General features: G+C 39.1%; 1 protein-coding gene across 1 annotated transcript in view; it reads left to right on the forward strand.

Annotated features, from left to right (window-relative positions):
* The first annotated feature begins 11860 nt into the window (after positions 1 to 11860).
* LYPLAL1 (lysophospholipase-like 1) overlaps positions 11861 to 23081 on the forward strand; it is a 41147-nt gene continuing 29926 nt past the window's right edge. Inside the window, exon 1 of the mRNA XM_009994800.1 lies at positions 11861 to 12202. Coding sequence (XP_009993102.1) covers positions 11861 to 12202 — 342 coding nt within the window. The remainder of the gene's footprint in view (positions 12203 to 23081) is intronic.

The raw sequence follows: 23081 nt of genomic DNA on the forward strand, positions 1-23081 counted from the left end.
GTCCTGGTTTGAGCCAGGATGAAGCCAATTTTCCTTTTACTGATTTTTTTTTTTTCCTTCAGTAAGCTCTCTTTTAACTAGCAACAGTGTGTCCTAGCTAGGCTGATAAGACACTGGAATGATTTTCTAGCTACTGAGGCTTCAAGGTTGCACCTTCACTCTGCCGGCTCAGACACTACAGGCAGATCTGTGACCCCCCGTAGGAGGCTGAGTTAAACAGACAGCAAAATTGGCCAGAGATATTCCATTCCATATATCTACATAAGCTCAGAGGAAGGTCAGAGATCACAGAAGACAACTTCCTTCCTTCTTCTTCTTCTTCCCTTCTCTTCCGTCCATGGCCGGCATCCGGGGAGGACTCCGTCCATCCACCACCACCGACCCTTAGGCTCGAGCTCTCCTGACACTCATAACTCTCCACGTTCTCCAGCAGCAGAGAGGCTTTTGTTCATATCTGAACATATCTGTATATAATTGTATAGATTTTATTATATCATTCATTAGTGTTTTAATTAAAGCTGTGTAGTTTAGTTTTCAATCCAGCCAAGTCTCTCTCTTTTTCTCTCTCTCCTTCCCTACTTGGGTGGGAGGGATTGGGGATCGAGAGCATTGTTGTCGGACCTGAGTCAAACGTTGACAGGAAGGAGGAGGAGTAGGAGCTGACCTTTTCTCTTTGGTGACCAACGATAGGACCCAAGGGAACAGTAGAAAGATGTGCAGGGAGAGGTTTAGGTTGGACAGTAGGAAGATATTCTTCACCCAGAGGGTGGTGGAGCACTGGAATAGGCTCCCCAGGGAAGCAGTAATGGCACTGACAATATTCAAGAAGCATTTGGACAATGCCCTCAGGGACATGGTATGAACTTTGCTCTTGTCCTGTTCTGGGGCGGGAGTTGGACTTGGTGATCCAGGCTGTCTGAGGAGGTGGTTGAGCCACCATCCCTGGACTCGATGATCTTGAAGGTCTTTTCCAGCCAGAATGATACTGTGATACTGTAATATGAGCTTACTGTCTTTCCTTCCTATTCTCACAGTTTATAGCCAAAATTATCATGAGTTGTACTGTAAATCATATTTAAAGACAGAAATTCAGTATATAGAATGCATTTGAATGTGTGAGTAACCAACAATGCAAAACATACAACCCTTTGAGGCAAAGAAAAGCTTCTTGTGATCCTTATTTACTACTCTAAAATAAAGTGAAAAAATAATATATATTGCATATAAAAATGCAGTGACAAGCCCTATGTACAAAGATCTCTTCAGCATAATCTTTGAAGATCCTGCACAAGACAAGGAACAACTATAAATAAACATATATTCACTACTTAGTGTTACCTTTTGATGCTGCTTTGAAATGCCAGATTTGCAATATAAACAGAATGGAAAACCAAAATTGCACCTAGTGGTATCAGAAGTACAGGAGACATCAAAGGTGTTATCATTTTCTTGAGCAACACAATCCACATGCTTAAACAGTCAGCATTTCCAACCTGCCTTCTCTATTAGAACAGTGAAATACATTACAAATACACAACATTATAATGTATTAGCAACACCCAGGCATGTTCACAACAGCGGCTGCCTTGATGTGGAATCTGGAAGTGCCCATCGAAGTCATATCCTGTGCTATGTCTAATTTTGCTCTTTCCTCCATTCAAGAAAGACACTGACAGACTGGAGTGCAGTGGAGTCCAGTCACCAAGACTGGAGCACAAGAAGGAAGAGTTGAAACTGAGGGGCAGGTTTGTTCAGGCTGGAGAAAAAGAGGCTGGGGGTGGATTTAACTCCTGTCTGCCACTCCATTATGAAAGGGGAATCACAGAGGAGCCAGACTCTTCTCAAGGCACAGAGCAAAAGGAAAAGAGGAACAGTGACAGGTCATAGGAAAAAAAATAAAATCCATCTGGACGATATAAAAAAACCCAAACAAACACAGTGCAGGTAGTGCAGCCGTGGAGGAGTCCACAAGTATAAAATTAGACAATTTCTCTGTTGTGAGAGGAGCCCAGTCACGATTCACCAGCAGAGATTCTGGTCTGCAGAGGAAACATCAGCTGCTTCCACCAAAGTCTGTAATATACATTAACCTTTATTACTTTGAGGAAATTAAAGGTAGGTCACTGAAGATTCAAGGACCTGAGTTTTAAAACTCCAACATGAAAGGTACTGAACATTGAGGACAACAGCAGACACATCTATCTGTTTACGTACCATAAAATTATTGCTAAAACACCACAGAAAATCAGGCCCTCGTACTTCTGTTTCTTTTTTTAGATAGACAGGTCAGATTTCTTCTGCTATCCCACAGTGCTACATGCGGTGCTGTGTTTATTTTCCAGGTCAAGTAGCTTCACGCACTGGAAATTTAACTTTGAAGAAATAATATGTGGGAAATAAAAAAAGAAAAGAAAAAGAGAAAGATAATCTTAAATCTAGCAAGCTTAAAAGGAAGAGAAAAAAAGTTCAGTTCACATGATTAACTGTCATAAGCACAGTACATACCATCAGAGGTGCCAAAGACCGACTTGAAAGGTTTTAAATGTTTCAAGCTGTGCAAGCATGCGTTTCTTCAAACAGGCAGAACTGATTATGATGATCACAGGCAAAACCTTAGTTAAACAGAGGATGTGCAATTTTTGTAAATCGTTATTCAGTGATTACTATTGAAATGAATGGCTTGCATGTTTATTATCATTAGAACATTTTTTCTCCCCTCTGTATACCTGGGAAGAATAAGGAATGTTGCAGGTGAGGAAGACTGTTTTTGTCATCAACAGAGAACAGGCAAACAAGTCTGGAGAAAATCAAACCTGATCAAGTGTTCTTTATATGTCAAAATGTATAGTAAAATCTGGGATAATTTTAATTACTGAATAACTCTTTTCTAACAGTTAAGGTGCAAAAGTAACAAAAATTATATTTTTGGAGATTTTTTTTTCACTCTTTATTACCTAAAATATATACACTATAGTCATACCAAGAAGCTGAATGAACATCTGTCCCTCACTGTGTCAGGAGCTGTACACAGTACTGTACACTCAACATTTTAGATAAATGAATGGAAAGAAGCAGAGGAAATCTTGAAAGTAAGAATAAGGTCATGATATCCATATTATATTTTACTGTTCGTGTTCCTAACTCTAAACAAAACCTTACTCAGCTGAACTGTATATATTTTCAAAAAACAACTTATTTAAACTGGCCCATATCATTGTTTGGACACTCTTAAATCTTTTTTAACTTGCTTAAGAGCCTATACTGACCAAAATGTATGAAGAGCTTAAACAGAGCTTAGTTATGTCTATTTCAACATTCAGTTAAACCAACATCGCTTTAAGATTGCAAAGGTGCCTACTACTCTAGCCATGTTGCACCTCCAAATCAGTAAAGTTCTCACAGCCCACCTCCAAATCACCATTTTCATCACTCACCAGACGATCAAAGATTCAAACATCTGGAAGTGGACAAGAAAAACATCTTAGATGTTTTTACCTAGAAGATTATGGGACTCTACACCTTCAGTTTAGGTGAAGGCTTGCCTTGCTGGCAACCTCCTCCCATAACACAGACACATGGATCAGTAGTTTCCAGGAACAGAAAGGTCTGCCTGGGCAGATCAGGTTGCAAACTGAGGCTTTAACATGTGCTTGCTGTGTTGTGTATGTCAGAGCCAGAAAATTTAGCCACAACATTGTGAACTTCAACCTATCAAAACAACAAATGATCAATACAGCTTGCTTTCCACAGAACAACAGGATTTTTTACCCAAAGAATCTCATGGTTTTGTCTTACCATTTGCTCTCACAGCTGGAGACACCTGAAAAAGGTCTCATTTTCAATAAACTGTGAGTATCTGCCCTTCTTTGTAAAATACCGCAGCCATCACCCTTCCAGATTACAATGCAGCACTTAGATTGTGATTCACAGACCTTGTTAGAATGGATCATAATTAAGTCCACTAAAATATGGAGGTATTCAAACATCATGCTCATTAAGACATGTTTCACATTTTCCTGACAAAGACTCCTGACCACCTAAAGCATCTTGAATGAACTGGAATTACTTGCTCCATTTTTTGGATTATGAGCAAACTTGATTTGTTCAGGGTGACAAAACATCCGGACTCCTATGCCTGGCTTTTAGTCATAGTTTTTCCTTTCTTCCATTTCATGATCTATATTACATGAAATAGGATCTGCAACCAGCAATAAAAGATTGGGTTGTTTTCTTCTATGAACTCAGCATCTCATAAAGAATCAATGCACCCCCTCTCTACATATAGAGACATCCACTTCTATCTATTCTTAGCTCTTTCTCACACATGTACTCTTCACAAATATGTATTAATTTCTGCATGCATTATTCAGAAGAATAACATACAACCTATAGTATGTTGAAGTTGTCACCCTACAGTATCCTTAAATCTGTAGTGGAAAAAGCCAGATCCAGAGGGAAATCTGAGAGGTTGATTAATACCAGAAAAGGAATAAATAAGATTGGAAACAGAGTGGATGCCTGAAAATCTTACTTGTTTCTACCTAGAGTCACTAATTTAATTTTTTCCTACCGTCCATGTGGTTTTTGTTTTTTAATTTCCGGGAATTCTTGACTGTTTATTTTATAGCAAACCAATGGGATTTTGAGGCCATGGTATGTTGTGCAAAATGTCTTGGTAGTGTGTGTTCTTTGTTAAAAGTTGCTGAGGAGCTGCGTTGGTGTAATTGAATAAACACTAACTATCCTGCTTTTAAAAGGGAGCATAATCGGCACATCAATTAAAGCCAAATGTCTGCTTAATAGTTAAGACACTGCTATGTGTCATCCTCCCAATATTCAGCAAAAAAAGTGTTCCTTAAGTGCCTTGAAATCAAACTGCCAGTCTTAAAAAAAGATCTTCAGATAGATGTGTGAATGCAGATGGCTTGTTTATATACAGTTTTAATAAGAACAGTATTTTTCTTATAAACTCTTGTGTGATTCATCCAACATGTAAAGCACAAAAAAGGAAAACAAGGAGTGAGCTATACAGGCACACACATACCAGGATCTGATTATGAGAAGTATTCCAGCACCTGCCCCAAACCTGGCCAGGGAAGAGCCCTCCCTCCTTCGCACACCAGCACCTTGCTGGGGCTTCAGCCTTGCACCTGTAAGATGATGGCCACTCTACTCAGTTTTCCCCTTGCCACATCCCTCCCTGCTTCTAACACAATCTTAGTGTTTAATACAGATGTACTCATGCAAGAAATAAGAGAGGTGCTGTCGCTGGCAGTTGGCAGATGTCTGTCCATGATCCAGGTCCAACCTCACTTGTCCTTCTGTGTCTCCTCCCCCTGTTAATGTTCCTCCCACAGCATCACAGATGTTTTCCTACCATGCTACTTGAGTGGTTATTTTTCAAGTGGCTTCTCAAGAGCAGATGTTCTGCAGACACGTATTCTTTAGCCTTCTGTTGACATTCTCTTATAAAAGAAGTGTTACTGCCACACTGCTTTTAAAAAAATAAATGGAAAAATAAATCCCCAAATTTCAAATATACAAACAAATCATTGGGGTTTTGAATACTTGCTGATAATATTAGAAAACAACCCTGATCAGCCTGGATGCTGTAGTTATTATTCTATTTTTCACAAAATAGCTTTTTCAAAATGTCTCTTGCTCAGAAAGCTCTAGTCCCTATCTGGTTGCAGGACCACACATTTAACACTTAGCAATAAAGGTGACATAAGAAATAAAAATTGGCACACATATGTTTCCATATTTCCATATTTTGACTATTTGATTTAACAGAAAAGTCCCAAAATAAAATATGCATAATTTGGTTTTATGCCAGCAGGTGAATTAATTCACATTGAGTGAATCCTGCCTCTCTTCTCTCCACCATGGTTTTTTTTATCTAGTTGGTCCTAGCATCTTTCTATTTCACTTTCAGTATAGTGTTTCTTTCCAAGTAATAATGCAGGTGTATTCATTTGCTGCTCAGGTTTCCATAGGGTGTTTGGAGTTGCTACCCTTACACCCAGCTAGATCTCAGGTCAACACTTCAAAATTAGAGAGGAAGAATTCATTGTAGAGAAGTAAGAGGCTGGATTTCAAAGAGAAATGTGCAGCAAAGTAGTCACATGGAAATAAAATGGAGTTGGAGGAACTACGCGGGTGGAGAAAATAAACAAAAATTATATGAGATTGGGAGCTACAACCAATGGCCAGGTTTCCTCTGGCAAGTATAAAACTGGAACTGCTCCATGAATTAAAACTTGGTTTCATGGGAGCTGTGCCAGTTAAAGCCAGCTGAAAAGCTAGCCCACAGCCCACAGCTTTTGGCTTTGACCAAACTGCACATCCCACTATGTGTCCTTGATGTGGAAGCATGGCCTTGAAGAATGAGCACAAGAGCAGAAAATCTTGACTCAAGACACCTCATGCCTCTGCTCCAGTTGGCCTTTCTATATGACAAGTTCATTAAATAATACTTCAAGTGCCTGATTCATCCTCTTTTATGCCAGTGAAATTGTTGGATTCAAACCAGCATAAAACTGGAGCCATACAAGGCTCAATAAAGCCCAAGGATTTTGAAAGGATTGATTAGCTAATGCTTTTTCTGTCCTTCCTAGTATCAAGAGACTTCTTTTTCCAGAGATTTTTTTTACTTCAAGAAACTTAGGATGTGGGGCTGGGAAAGAGCAGCAGTGTGACAGTGACAGATAATCAGGGAAAGGGTTTTGAGATAGCCTATCCACCAGGAAGCCTGCTGTAACTCTGAGACTTCTGCTCCAGAAGGCAGCTTCAGTACTGAACTCATCAGCTTATGAAAAATGAATCCAGCTTTCTCTGTTTACAGTCTGTCCCTCCTTAGACTAACATCACTTCTTTCTCACTGTCACACATACCACCAAAACATCTGGGGTGGTGGCCTGTGCCAGAACTCACACCAAGATGTCCAATTGGTCAGATGACCCCAAGGACTGGACAAATGCCTCCTATCAGATGTCTCTCCATCCCACTAATGGTTTTGCTACACTGAGAAAATAGTTATGGCTTAAAAAAACAAACAAACCAAAACAAAACCAACAACAACAAATATATATATATGCAGTTTGGAAGCCAAGGTGAGGAAAAAAAGAAACAAAAGGCTAAATATAGCCTTTAGTGTGTGTGCAGTCAGGTATGTGTTTATTCACACACTTATGCTACATACATAGAAGCATCTCAAAATATATTGGATGGTTGAGAAATTTCAAGAGAAAGCACAGAATATTATAACCAGAAAGCATAAAAGAAATAAAGTAGCTGATTTGGAAAAGAGTGGAAAGTACTTTTGATTGGATTTCTACTAACTGTGGGAAAGCTACTAGGGGAAAAGTGGGAAATGTTTAAGAAACTGTTGATTCTTCCCACCTCAATCTATACAGGGAAAAGTGCAACACGGGCCATTGTGGTTAGGTAAGGAATGAAATGCAAAGAGTTTTACAAGCAGAGAGCTGAAAGCTTTTATAAAAGATAAACAAATCTGGTGCAGAGGATTTGGAGGCACTGTATGTAAAAATAAGCAGAAATAAGTTAAAGGATCAAATTAATGGAGAAAATGGAATTACTGAATGCTAAACTACATAAATATTTCAGCTGACAACAATGGCCCTTTTAGATATATTCACATTAAAGAAAATGGAAAATATAATAGTGGTCTCCTAAAAATGCACAAAAAATGAGCAACAGGAACAAAGGAAATGGTCTAATAATAGTATTGTGAAGAGAGGGAGAAAATAAGCATTATATTACTGTTCCTGATTTAGAGCCTAGTCCTTCAGGAATTGAAATGCTTCTCTTTACTAATTTAGGAGCAGATCTTCAGCAGCTCTAAGCGGAGGCCAAGATGGAAAAAGCAGTGGCAAAGTGTGTGACAAAGTATGACACTTTGTCCACTTTGTCTCCCAATTGTGACTATGGGGCTGGTTCAGGCTGCTGTGCTTGTAAGAGGAGGTGTGAAACTCCTGCAAATACTGCCTGGCTGCAGTGATCCTAAAGGCTCCTTTCTGGTATTTGTGAATGACTGGAGGTCAGCTGTTCTCTGATCACTTACTACATTCTGCTCAACTTGACTGCAGGTAGCAGGGTGGTATAAAGCTATTTTAACAACGCTTTAACATTTGTTAGTCCAGAGAAATCCCAAGGTAGCTCAGCAACATTTGGGTAACTCCCTACCAATTTAGTTTATATCTTGTGTCCAAGAAAGAAAATATGGATGCTAATTGTTAAGACAATATTAAAGCTCTGTATAACACAACACGCTGTGAAGAGTTATCAATGACAGCCAGATAGTCAGTGACCTACAGTTTTTGGACCTGAAATATCTACTTGCTTTACATGGCTCTCTTGTATCATACAGATCTTCAAAGTAAGGCACTTACGCAAAGGAGGATTTACAGAGGGGATAGGAAGGCTACACTCCCCTTTGTATCAACATATGCTCATGCCGTTTGATGGACAGAGGCACTGCTCTGTAGTGGATAAACTAGCATTTTTCTTTCAAGCTCTCTCTCACCATCTGGCTCCACACCTGTTATGTGTTAAGCTTATTTTCAGTGATGATGAAAAACATTTAGGATGATCTAATAGATGTGTACAAAATAATGAAGAAAATTATAATGATGCACATGGTAAAACACCCTCCCTTCCAAGAGGCCAAAAGCCACTGTAAACATAAATACAAACAAAATCCAGTAAGAACCTTTTCATGGAAATAAATAAACACCTGGACTAAGTGGTCACACTGGGAAAAAAAAAAAATTGCAACAGTAATTTAAGCATTTTCATATTTCAAATAAAAATTTAAAACACTGTAAAGAAGGTATGAGGTAAATGTAAGAAGAAAATAAAAAGAAGACACTTGGATATGTCCATATGCAGGCTGCATATGGAATAAAATCAACTGCAAATGAGCAATTGTTTTTTATTATTAGTTATCATTAATTTATTCATTCTTCTGACATCAAATGTATATGAAGCTAAAGCCAGATACTTACAGTGGAATTACAAGTAAACACATGCTTACAAGTATTGCAAGAACAAATCCTGATTTCTTATTTTGAGCTATCACTGTTGAAGACTTTGGCACTGACATCTTATGCCTGGCCCCTCATACATGATGTTAACTTTTCAGAAGTAAGACCACTGTAACCAAGAAGAGCTCAAAAAGTACATATACCCTGTGCCAAAAATACATATGTTTTTGTACTGCCTTTGAAATTAGTGTTAAATCTTTCATATAACTAAAAGTATGGAAGTATGCTTGATTTCTTCTTCATCAGCTCTACTCTCCCAGTTCTGCTAACTTTTGCCCTGAGGCACAATGCTCACACGTTCAAATACTGCCTAAACACGCTGGACGACAACCCTCTGTTTACACACAGGGCAACTCGCAGTCCAAGTTTCCCTTCTCAATCTTCAGATGTTTTCATGTTGTTCTCAACAGACTGTGTCTCAAGGCAAGAAGAAACATGGTTTCGTTATTGCTTTGTTTGGATGATTGCTGATTACCGCCCACCACGGATGCGGGGGTTTGTGCTGTGTTTTGGCCCAAGTTTACTGCAGCTCTTGCCCATGTCCCACAGCCAAACCAGCAGAAAATGGGGATGGCTGTCACTCCCCATTGCTCTCCACCAGCTTGGAAACCAGCCACTGAGAAGCTGCTTCTCATTACTGCTGCTGGACAGTCTTGAGCCATATTTGTGTACGGTGATTAATTCAATGAATTTGGCATGCAGAAAAGAAAGGCCTCAAAATTGCATTATTCCAGTGAAAACACCTGGGTACCCTTAGGAAACAAATATAACAACACCAGTACTGAGAAAAAAGAATCACTAAGAATTTTAAAAGGGGGAAATATCTTCAAGTCACAGCTTTTATGTACCAGAACCAGCTTGGTAAAACAGATCCTTCTGTAGTGTTATCAAATGCTCTGGCACATGGCTGACATGCAAAAGGCAGGTTTCTTGTTCTGCAAAAATATTAGAGCAGGACTGCACAACTCCGTTCATTAAAGGTTTTTTGCTTTAATGTTAACAGCTTTGATAGGTGTTTTCTATGCCACTATGAAATAAAACCATAGCAAAAGGAGTTATATTTTTGTGACCAATGAAGTTGAAAAAAATCTACAATTTTGACTCACAGTCAGTAATGTCTCTCTCCTCCTTCCTCTCCCAGATTTTGGAAAAGAGAAGGCACTGAAGAATTTGAGTATCACTTAGTTTTCTTGCTTCTCCCTTAATAAAATACAGCAAAATTTAAAGCTTTAGTAAATGGAAACACATCCTATCCTCATGTATCAAATGCTGGTAAAACTAAGAAGTCAGGGTGTCTAAACCAGTAACTCTTCTACATCACTAGCCTCTAACATTAAACAGCCTCAGCTGGTGTCCAAAAGTGTCATTGTGGCCCAGATTTTTGGAGCCTTTCTAAATGGAAGTTCAGAATTAAAAATGTACATACAATTCTAGAATCAGTGTCATTTAGTATTTCAAATAGCTGCTGTACAGAATGGCAGCAAGCAGGACAGAGTAGAAGATAACTTCACCCCAATAATTTAATTTGTTGTTTTAATTTAAATAAATAAAACCGCATTCCTAGGCATTGGCACCAGATACATAAAAATTGCATGTACTCTGAGATTCCTACTACGTATCTCTCAGTCACCCATTTGAGGACAGAACAACCTAATTTCAGTACTCTGAACAAGGTGCGAGTGGTGAGTCTTTCCAGTACTTTTCTATGGAAATCTCCTAGGCCCTGCTCTATTAAAAAAATAGGGGGAAATACCTTTTAAATCAGTAATTTCTGTATTCCATCAGTAGCACTAAGTTCATATATGATGAACTTAGAAAACAAAAGAAAGGGAATATGATGTGACAAAAGCATTTTACATGTTTCATTGCTATGAAGTCCTATCTTCTCAAGTTCACTGTCTGTAACATCAATTTAAATGAGATATAGGAGGACAATTCATTCTCATTCTGCAGCTTTCACCTGGCTTGCAGAACACTTTCAGTGCTTAAAATTCTGTATTTACTTTTCTGAACTATATTTCTGTTCACTGGTGTGATGAGAAGAGCATCTTCTTCACACCAATGGTCTTTAGACCTTTTCTCTACACTCACAAATTAATTAGGACCAACCACATGCTAACCAGCCATAGTCCTCGTGGGGGACTTTAACCATCCTGATATTTGCTTGGGGGACAACACAGTAAAGCTGTGAAGTCCAGGAAGTTCCAGGAGTGCACTGATGACAACTTCCTCCTCCAAATTGTAGAAGAATCAACATGAAAAGGTGCTTTGCTGGACCTTATTCTCACCAACAGAGCCAGCCCGGTGACTGATGTAACACTCAGTGGGAGGCTGGGCTGCAGTGACCACAACACTGTAGAATTTAAGATCCTTAGGGCAGCAAGAAAAGTGCAAAGTAAGCTGAGCGCACTCAATTTTGAAAAAGCAGGCTTTGGTCTCTTCAAGGATCTTCTTGGTAGGCTAAAATGGGACAAAGCCCTGGATGGGAGGGGAGCCCAGGAAAGCTGGTCCATATTCAAGGACCAATGTGTCCCAGTGAAGAGGAAAACAGGCAGGAGTGCCAAGAGGCCTGCATGGATGAGCAAGGAACTCCTGGATACATTTAAGTGGAAAAACAAAGCTTATAGAGGGTGGAAGCAAGGACAGACATCCTGGGAGAAGTACAGAGAAGTAGTCAGAAAAGCAAGGTTAGGAAAGCAAAAGCACAGGGAGAATTGGAGCTGGTGAGAAAGGTTAAAGACAATAAGAAAAGTTTCTACAGGTACATCAGTGCTAAGAGGAAGACTAAGGAAAACATGGGCTCATTCCAGAAGGAAACTGAAGAGCTGGTTATCCAAAATGTAGAGAAGTCTGAGGTACTCATTGACTACTTTGCCTCAGTCTTCAATGGCAAGGACTTTGGCCACACTCACCAAGTTACGGAGGCTAAAGACAGCGACTGGGAAAAGGAAGATCCCCCCCACTGCAGACAAAGAGAAGGTGCATTACCACCTGAAGGTGAACAAGCCATGGAACCTGATGGGATTCACCCACAGCTCCTGAAAGAACTGGTGGATGAAGTTGCAAAACCACTGTCCATCATATTTCGAAAGTCATGCCTGTCCAGTGAAGATCCTGCTGACTGGAAAAGGGGAAACGTACCCCCATTTTCAGGAAGGGAAAAAAAGAAGACCCAGGAAACTACAGGCCAGTCAGTCTTACCTCTGTGCCTGGCAAGATCATGGAGCAGATGCTCCTGAAGGATCTGCTAAGGGAAGCAGATAACTAAGGGGTGATTGGAGACAGCAAACATGGCTTCACTAAGGGCAAGTCCTGTCTGACTAGTTTGGTGGCCTTTTATGATGAGGTCACATCCTTGGTATACAAAGGAAGAGCAACAGATGTCATCTACCTCGACCTGTGCAAACCTTTTGACACAGTTGCACATGACATTCTGGTCTCAAAACTCGAAAGTTACAGTTTTGATGGATAGACCACTCATTGGAAAAGGAACTGGCTGGATGGTCACACCCAAAGAGTTGTGATCAATGGCTCAATGTCCAAATGAAGACGTGTGACAAGTGGTGTTCCTCAAGGGTCAGTACTTGGACCAGCACTGTTTAACATCTTTGTTGTCAACACAGACAGTGGAATTGAGTGCACTCTCAGCAAGTTTGCTGACAACACCAAACTGTGTGGTGAAGTCAACATGCTGGAGGGAAGGGATGGCATCCAGAGGTCCCTTGACAGGCTTGAGAAGTGGGCTTGTAATAACTACATGAAGAAGGTTCTGCACTTGGGTCGAGGAAATCTCATGCACAAATAGAGCTTGGGAGAAGAAAAGATTGAGGGCAGTCCTGTGAAAAGGACATGGGGATGATGGTGGATGAGAAGCTCAACATGAGCCAGTAATGTGCGCTCGCAGCCCAGAAAGCCAACTGTACCCTAGGCTGCATCAAAAGATGTTTGGCCAGCCAGTCAAGAGAGGTGATTCTTCCGCTCTACTCTGCTCTTGTGAGACCCACCTAGAATACTGTGTCCAGTTCTGGAGCCCCCAACATAAGAAGGACACAGAGTTCTTTCAGCAAGTCCAGAAGAGGCTGACAAAAATGATCAGAGGACTGGAGCAACTCCTCTATGAAGACAGGCTGAGGAAGCTGGGGTTGTTCAGCCTGGAGAAGAGGAGTCTCAGAAGTGACCTTACAGCAGCTTTCCAATACCTGAAGGGGGCCTACAAGAAAGTTGGGGCAAGACTTTTTGCATGGGCATGTAGCAAGAGAACAAGGGGCAATGGTTTAAAACTTGAAGAGGGGAGATTTAGATTAGATATTAGGAGGAAATTCTTTACTATGGGGGTAGTGAGACACTGGAACAGGTTGTCCAGGGAGGTCACAGAAGCCCCATCCCTGGCTGTATTGAAGGCCAGGTTGGATGGGGCTCTAAGCAACCTGATCTAGTGGGAGGTTTCCCTGCCCACGTACAGGGGTTGGATCTAGATGTTCTTTAAGGTCCCTTCCAACCCTAACCTTTCTATGATTCTATGATCTTTGATAAAAATACAAGGGTTCAAAATCCAGTGCTTCTTTAACTTTATCTAAATAGCAAAACCTCTGATATAAAAGCTATATTGTGATTAGTAACCAAAGCACTAGTAAATTAGTATTTGCTTGTTCAAGATGTTACTACAATATTTTGGATAAGACTCTTCAGTATAAAATACTGATTTTGTCCATTATAAAGCAAGACCATGACAGAAATCTCTTACCTGATCCTGTACTGAACTTTTACTTAACTTAAACAAAACATAGATAGCAGCCACTTTTGCCCCTGCAGTACTCATAAGAAATAAATACACTAATTTGGAAAAACTTTGTCCCAATTTCACCTTGGTCCTCCTCTGGGGAAAAAAAAAAAAAAAAAAGAAAGGGGTATTTTTTCTTTCTGACCTCTTTCCTAGCAAAGACAAATAGATTGTGTGCAGAGTTTATTACAAGATTGATCAGGATAATTGAGGTATAATTTTCCCAGCTATTTCTGTCATCATTTTTAAAGGCAAAGATTATTATGTTTCTCTTTCACCCATCTGGGAAAACACACAGTGTTCTCATATAAATTGACCATTTCAGCAAGGATGTAAGACCATCTTTTTGGATGAAGCTAGTAGCTCTGCCATTAGGCCATCCTCTCTCAAGACTTAATTTTTCTTATTAATAATTGTCAACACTATCTCTTTTTCAGAAATAACCAACCATGCCTAAGTCACCTATTCCTCTCTGGCACATCACCAGCCAGTATTAAGTCCAAAATATGGCTATGGCTCTGCAGATATTTAAAGATTCACTTGCTCCTTATGAAAAATTTTACAGACAATCCCTTTTCTATAGCACACTTTGAAAGAATAATTATTGAACATTTATGTGAGAACAAGATTCTTTATTTTTTTTTAAGGTCAACTCAAAATTAAACTCCAAGTCCCATATTTTTGCTGGAGTGATGATACACAAAATTCTGTTCTCATTCATGCCAATCTTCCAGTGCCATAATTTAAGCAAATTACTCTTAATTGCATTTAACCTTTCAGAGAACAACATCCTGACTGTCTGCTTTGTTACTTTTCACTCAATCCTTCCTTTCCCTGTATGCTGTTCTGTTTCTGTTAACTGTAGTATCAGCTATCCCAAGTATTTCTGTTCTGAAATACATTTTCTTGATGCAATATTAGATAATTTTCCAGACCTGAGATAATTACACTCTATTTCACTGTGATCACTTACATTTCAACCTATTTTAACCACCAGTTTTCTACCTAGGAATTTTGTATCACTCACCTCTAGTTCTTAATGCTTGAAAAGGTTAAGACTTTGAGTCAATTTTTTTGCCTCTGCTTACTACTAAGGTTAAACCAAGCCATAAAATAGGTTAACAACACATGCATGAGTGTATATCACTGTTTGTATTAGTGATCTGAACCCTGACTTTGTTATTTTTCTAGAACTGGCAGCAATAAAAGTTTCTTACTGGATTTAAAGCCAGTGATTTCCAAGTGTGCTCATGACATAAGCATATTTAACCTTCAGTGTTCATACCACATCTAAGCATCTGTGTCCATATTAAACACTTATCTATATGTATACACAGAATCTTTGATGTACCTTGTGCACCAAATCCAGTAATTCTATAAATATAAGCAAATTGAGCTTCTTGATCAACATTTGACTTAAGAGTAATAATATTAATGAATTTATACTGTTCCACCACACTCTTACACAAAAATAAGGCATTTGAATGAAATTGTTTTGTGAAAATGATTATGAAAGTGAAAAATAAAATCAAATTAAATAGCAAGCTTTGAAAATTAGGATCATGGTGTTGGCTTTTAGTTAAGCAGGACTTTTTCCAGGACTGTCAAGATCTCTTCTAAAATGAACCACAAATCATTCACTGTCTATCTGGGAAGTTGAAAGTGCTTCAATGTTTTACCCAAGAGTTTGCCTGCTCTGACTGGCAGCAAAATAAATATGATGGGTGGTCTGTTTAAGGCACCTGTCCAAGCCCAATCACATTACATTTTCATAGTATCAACATTTGAAAACACTATAGCTGTTGCATCACCAAAAGTGCATGGGAATATTTCCAAAGCAGATGGCAACTAGCACATCACAAAAACATGCAGATTCCTGAGCCAATTTATATAGCAAAACAGCATCTACCACAGAGCAAAGGGAAGAATAATTAGCATATTCGAACATTCAGAATATCCCAACATCACATGGTTTATGCTAAAGGGCCATGAAAAGTAATTGCTCTCACGTAATACTGGTTTTCATTTGGACAGGACCAACTTACAACAGGGTTTATCCAACTGAGTAATTCCCTTTCAATTGGAAAGAATACACAATTCACTTGAAAATATTGGCTAACTTTTACATAACATAAAACACAGAAATCCAGACCAAGATCTTCTTATTTCAAAAACTTAAGTGGTTTGGTGTCAGTTCTTTTAAAGCAATATGGTTTTAATGTCATTAATGTATGAAATTTTACTGTAATTCACAGGTATCCAGTAAAGGCCACATCTCAAGACAACAGTGAGCAATCTGCACCTATATAATACATAACACTTCATGCTGGTTTTGTTCACATACTCCATGCTAGGTCCCTTTGCAATTGTTTCTGCAAAGAACCCTGATTATGTTACACAATGGTAACTTGTGTGATTCACATTGTCTGAAATCCTAATTATTTAACTTTCTACATAATCCTCTCTGTGTTAATTGACTTAGAATGGAGTCATTCCAGTATCCACAGGTGGCCCAGTTTTGCAGTTTTCACATGCATGAGAATTAATTCAGATATGTAATGGAAAAACTGCTCTACAGCTAGGCTTAGATCAGATCCAACACCCCAGTGGTTAACCTTTCTACAGTGACCTGCTCATATTTTTCATACTCTAATTCCATAGTTCCTCTGCTGAAATCTCTCTCTCTCTCTCTAAATCCTTGTTATTGCTAGCTCGATGGTGCTGATTGTAAACATTTAGGTACATATCAGATATGACAGAACTGGGTCATAACTATTTTATTGTCACTCAACCACCACATTCCAACTATGAGAGTTTAGAGATCCAAACTGGGACTCAATTAGACTTGAGAGGCAGCATTTTCCATGGCCTCCTAATAATGGTATGGCCATGACCTGGAATCCAACAGCATGAAACCTTAGTAGAAACTCAAGATGTGCTTAATCTTGCCTAATTTGAGATGTCCAGACTTCAGATGGATATAGCTGAGCTCATGGCCATAGGTACCCTTTACAGACCACAGAGAAGACCCACTGTCTCTATTGACTACAGAAAAGCACCAGTGATACCCACAAAAAAAAAATCTGTACCACTGCAGTCCAATTAAACAAAATAGTAAGTACAAATCATAGATTTTATCCTTAGCACACAGAAAAAACAGTACGTCCAGAACTTATTATCAGAGATTATAGGCCTACTTTTTTGGGACATAAGTAATTTTAGAAAAATAAATTAATATAACAACTGTGTATATGATAGTCACCCTGCATATTGGTTTTATATTCAATCATAAATATATATATGTATGAAAAATGTATCAATGTATATTATATGTCCTTATACCACATCTGGTCTACGATGAAAAAGATACACCACATCACAAATACTATCTTAAAAGCCTGGAGTACAGTATTGCACCAATCATCTTACCTGAATATTAATATTTTTAATATATGTAAGTATATACTATGTTGGATTCTCTGTTTTGTAAATATTTGGTGCACTGATACTAAAATAATCTAGAACATAGCACAACCAATTTAAAGAAATGGGGTTTCCATTAATCTACTGTCTGAAAGTAGAACTACACAGCTTTAGGACACCCTCTGATTTCCAGTCTTCCAAAGGTCTTGGTGTCAAATAGTCACAACATTGTACTGGAAATATGAACAAGATGCTAATTTTCTCAAATGAAATGCTATAAATATAGGCCCAAATAAACCTGTCAGAATTATCCCTCTAGAAGTTTCACACTAGGGTGTGGTGCTGCACAGCTGAGAAGCTGAGCTAGTAAGTGTTGAAAAACAAAAACCTTTGCTTTATGGCATCACATAAATTGGCACAAAGAAAAAAAAAAATGCTTGCACCTAAACCCTAGTTTTGACAAATAAATACCAAAATATGGAAGCCATACTAACAAGTTGCACTGGTATGAAAGCAGGAGGCAAGCAACAAATAGGTCTGTCAGGGAGTTCTGTATTATACAACTCCAGTGTTGACATAAATTTCTACATTTTACCTGCTCGGGCTCAGAAAGGGTAAATTAACCAAAACCAATGTGAACACTAATACTTTCTACTTACAGATTTAAAAAGCAAGTTCTACCACTTCAATGTTCTAATGTCATTACAGGGTGTGAGTCCAAAAGCCTCTTTCTTTGTATTCAAATTATCTTTGGGTAAACCAGAGGAGTTACTATAGACTGACTGTAATGTAACCAAAAACAGATTTTAGCATAGGGAAAGCAAATTTAGATTTTGTTGAGACTGTATAAAGTCTTGCCAATATATTTATATGAGCAAAACCCTCTTTCAGACTTCCAGTTTATACTGGCATAAGTATTCCAGATCAACATAGAATACTTTGGTTGGATAGAATGCATTTCGATGGAGAAAACAAGAGAGTTTGCTAGCAGTTTTGTGGTTTTTTTTGAGAGTGTGATATGTTTATCATGCCCAATTCATGTACACATGAATGCAGAATGGGACAGCACAGATCTGAGAACACTCATTTATGAACTCCAGTGCAGTGATTTCACTAGAGTATTCCTATTAATGTCAAGAATTCCTAATTCATAAATCAGAACTTAAAAAAAAATAGCCAAAACGATGAGAGTTTAAAAATAGGAATCTTGGGGTTTTTTTTCTTGTATGTATGGATTTAAGATTCATATTTTCACAGCTTTTTCTTCAATTCAGAGCGCTTATGTCCTTTTAAAGCAAATAGAACCTGAGATTTGTTCTCAATAACATACATGCAAGAACACTGGTCCTCAAGAGAAATACAGAAACACAATGAAATCACAAGTGTGTAATCCCACAGCACTTCAAACTTCCCCATAAAGTCCTGAACTCAGTCTCCCAAGGCCAAGGTGAGTTCACTACTCAGGGTGAGCATCTTTGAAATACTGCTTGATACAAAAGGCAGCTCTGCCAGCAACTGTCAAGTCAAATGTAAAACCAGCCATACCAGTTAGTAGTCAGAGCTGTAATCTCCAACATAGCTAAATAAAAGGCAGACATCTCCAGTCCATGTATTAATAGAAAGCAGTTTTGCTGTTTTCTGAGAATACTGGTAATGTGTTTCTGGTAAGCCCCAAGCATGTCTGCAAGGTTCCTTGGGGAATTCTGGATGAGGAACATCCCTCAAAGACTCCAGAAGGCTATAAGCTGAGCAAGATGGGCCAAGAAGCTTGACTGGGAGATGCCCGCAAATGCAGCAGCTGACTGGATGTCCAAATGACCCAGAAGCAGCAAACCCACTGCAAAGAACAAGCAGAAGAAACACACAGGCACCAGTAATGTAGCCAACCCTGGATTTGTTTTGGCAGGCTGTTGGCTAGCTGCAGGCTCAGATTTCTGAAGGGTACTGCCTCCTGTTGTCCCTGGGACTGTGCCCTCCCTTGTTTTTAGACAAATTGGAGGGCGTGCAGTAAATATCTGGCTCCTCCTAGCAAAATTATCTCACAAGACCCTAAATACCAATTATCTCTTGGGCCAAAAAGAACATGATTTGTTCATTTATTACTTGTTTGCCTTGCTGTGGCAACTAGAAACATTGGGTTGAGGTCACATTATGCCAGACAGTATTGAGATGCAGAAAATAACTTGCTTTTCTCTTTGTGGACTGATTTCCTTCACCAAACTCCATGGTAAATCAGATCTGTGATACACAATATTAAGGCTATAGCTCAGCCAGGGAATGTGTTGGGGTTTTTTTTATGTAAGAGATGAGAACTCATCATCAAAGCATATACTTCTCATCGAATAGGAAAACAACTTTTTCAAAATCTACCTATTTTGAATATTGATATTTTGCTAAAGTTCTCAATTAAAAATAAATAAATAAATAAATGAAAATTTATTTTCTACTTGGCTCAGTAAAGGTATGACTAGCTTAGCATGATTCATGGACCACTAGGCTAAATAGCAGGTCCAACCTCTACTGTGGCACTTGTGCAGAGAACTGTTTACAAGAACTTTCTAGAATAAACTATGTCAAGATGTACACTGAAAGAGGAGATCTAAAAAAACCCAACCACGCCATGTAAATTTTATGGCAAAATGCTGCCTCTGATTTCCAGTGAATGAAACCACCTGCAAATTGAAGGATAGCTGCTTATTTTTATCAGATCACAGTAACTGGCATGATGGTCTTTAAAATAGCAGACAGAGCCTTCAACCTGTAAAAAAAATGGGGGAAGAATAGGAGAGGGAAGGAACACACAAGAGTCAGAGAAATACAGCACTTCACTTTAATGCACTAATAATGATGAAAAGAAATATAGGACAGCTATTACCCAAGCAATAAAGACTCAATACTAATGATGTGACCTTGTGATACATTGATGATAATTTCATGATACTGAGAAAGAAATAAAGGACGTGTGTCGGAAGACCCAAATACTTGGTATTTTTATTTCCATACCAAAGTCCCTGCTTCTGTGAAAATCACCTAGATGTATATATAATCAAATAGAAATCAGATATGCTTCTTTGTAATCATCGATGAAGCATCTGTGGACTAACTCACCTACTAAAAAAATCCTACAGTAACTGTACAATACCTACAAACTGTTTTACAATATGGGGTGCAAGAGCCTTAGTTCTGCATATTCAGTTATAATAGCGTTTCTGGATGTTATATAGGTACACGTGCTGGACATAAAAAATACTCTGCAACATACTGTTTTTAGCTAAAGTTAATTTTAAAGTGCAAAGCCATTTTAAATGAGAAAAATATCAAAATGATAGCAAGTAAACTTTTCTGGTTTCTTCTGAATAGAGTCTGTGAGAGAACAGAGTTAGAACAGAGAGCACTGTGAGCAAGAGCCTATCCTAAGGGACAAAATGCTGCACACGCTTAACATATAAATTCTTTAGACAACTTAAATAAGGACACATACTTAGATTTCAATATGTATTTAGTATTTCAGTCAAAATTTAATCCAATAACTTCATTAAACCCAGAAAAAAAAATTAGAAAGAGAAGCAATTGCAACAAAAGATGTTTTTAAGGGTGTGGGAGGACATTTTATTGATGCTGAGAAATATAATAAATTCCTTTTGGAGATGTTACATGTTAGCAGCGAAAGACTTTTAAGACACCATAAAATCCAGAACTTAAGGATATGTTAGTTGAACAACATTTGCAAGATATCTTCAAATTGCTTTTAATTTTCTCCAGTTATTGACATACTGTTAGTTCATTCAGGATAGTCCTTTCAGTTAGTAGGGCTAGGTTTTAGCAGCAGCCATGAGTTTCATGGATTACATCTGACTGCTTCATAGGTTCGGCCCAGAGAAATAGTTAAAACCCTTTTCTAGTTGCTACTTCTGCTCCTTCTTTGGGTATAAGACAAAGCTGACAGGGGAGAGGACACTACTACCCCTCTAGTCATCATTCCCTCTCCCTTCAGGGGAAGATAAAGATAGGCTTTTGCTTGTTTGTTAATGGAAAAGAAAGAAAAATCCTATGCCTTGATTATTTCTCTTTAAAAAAACAAACCAACGAAAAGAGAACACAAACTCCTCCAAACCTACAGTACTATATTTGCATGATCTGCTGTTTTACCCTGTGTTTTGCTCCTGGCATCAAGTTTATTTGTTGCACAAAGAAACCTTGTACCATCAAGCTTGTAACTGAGAGGCAGGGAATGCTAAACTGTAAGATTTAAAAAGACTTGATCATGGCTTGTTCTTGTAACTGTGCAGAAAAGTATGTCCAAAGCCACACATGTAATAGCCCTCAAAAAGAGCAATGCTTATGAAACATGGCAAGATAAATTAAAATATTACAAGTATAATTAAATGAGTGAATATGTCCTATAATCATAATTAAACTTTCCTGCTAATCTAATATTTTTTTAAAAACCACAACAACAAAACAAAGCATAGATGTCTCATATTCCACAATTAATTTTGTATACTATGACATGAAAAGTAATGTGTGTCTCGGGTCATTAGCCACTGGCAATACTGACTTCTTCATGGTTGCACTACTTTGGTGAGATTTTGTACTCTGGAATTGGACAACTGAGACTGCAGAAAATTTCGGGTATCTCTTTCATCCCTCCCCACCATACAATTTTCTCATTGCCCAGCTATCAGACTTTTTTTTTCCTTCTATTTACTTATGGGACCCAGTGCAGAATGCTTCTGGATATATATTAAAAAGACAGCTGCATACATTTTGAAGGGGATATCATAACATGTCATTTTTAACTCTACATTTAAGTGCTGCCCTAACCAAATACATAGGAAAATAGTAGTCAGGACAGTAATTCGAACAGAAATACAAGCACAGCATGCTCTTCATATTACACACACACTGATGTTTCATCTACTTAACCCACAGGCCATTCCGAAGGTAATAACATGCTACCTCAAGAGGCTAAGGTTTCATTACATTTTTAAGGGCTAACAGGTGTGCCCCTACAGCTTGCCAAAATACTTCATGATGAACTGCAAAAATAATCTGTAAACGTGCAGCTCACCCCCTGGCTTGCACTGCACCTGGCTAGTGAAACAGCAACAGCAGAGTTTATGCCTGGTCATCCTTGCTCTACTGCCGCAGACCTCAAAGCACCAAGGCAGGCGGTTAATCGACACATTACAAGCCAAAGAAAAATAAATAAATAAATATATTCTTATGCCCTTGATTGTGTGTAGGTTACCTAAGAGCACAAAAGAAAGCTCCTAGTTCTTATCCCCCTACAGCAGCTCAGTGGAAACGATCAAAAACATCAGCGCAGCTGTGCTCAGACACGGATTAAGGTCAGAGAAGCTCCCAGATGCCTACTGGACCCTTGCAACACCGGTCCTTGCAGGCACTTCATGTTCTGCAGGGCCCGAGGGAGCCCTCAGAGCTCCTGCCTCCCCTCAGCCCGCCGGGCCTGCGCTCCCGAGCGCCTGCACCTGGGGAAGCTGGAGCCCAGCCGCCTTTCCAAGTACCTGCAGCAGCATGAAACTGCCGGCTGCCCTTTACTCTGGGATCCCCGGCTCGCTTACCATACGGCATTTCTAAATAAAGGGGCCTGCAGAGACACGGTAGTTTCCACAAACAGATTGTGGTGACGGGGACGCGGCGTGACGAGTGAGCACGGCTGCCCTTGGGGCCAGCAGAGCTGCTCCCGGGGCCGGCTGAGCACCAGGAGAGCGGGAGCTGGGAGGCACGTTCCCGTGGGGAAGGCCCCGCAGCGCTGGGAAGGCCCCGCAGCGCTGGGAAGGCCCCGCACC

The sequence above is a fragment of the Chaetura pelagica genome, unplaced genomic scaffold (assembly GCF_000747805.2).
Source record: "Chaetura pelagica isolate M959 unplaced genomic scaffold, ChaPel_1.0 scaffold2, whole genome shotgun sequence".
NCBI lineage: Eukaryota > Metazoa > Chordata > Aves > Apodiformes > Apodidae > Chaetura > Chaetura pelagica.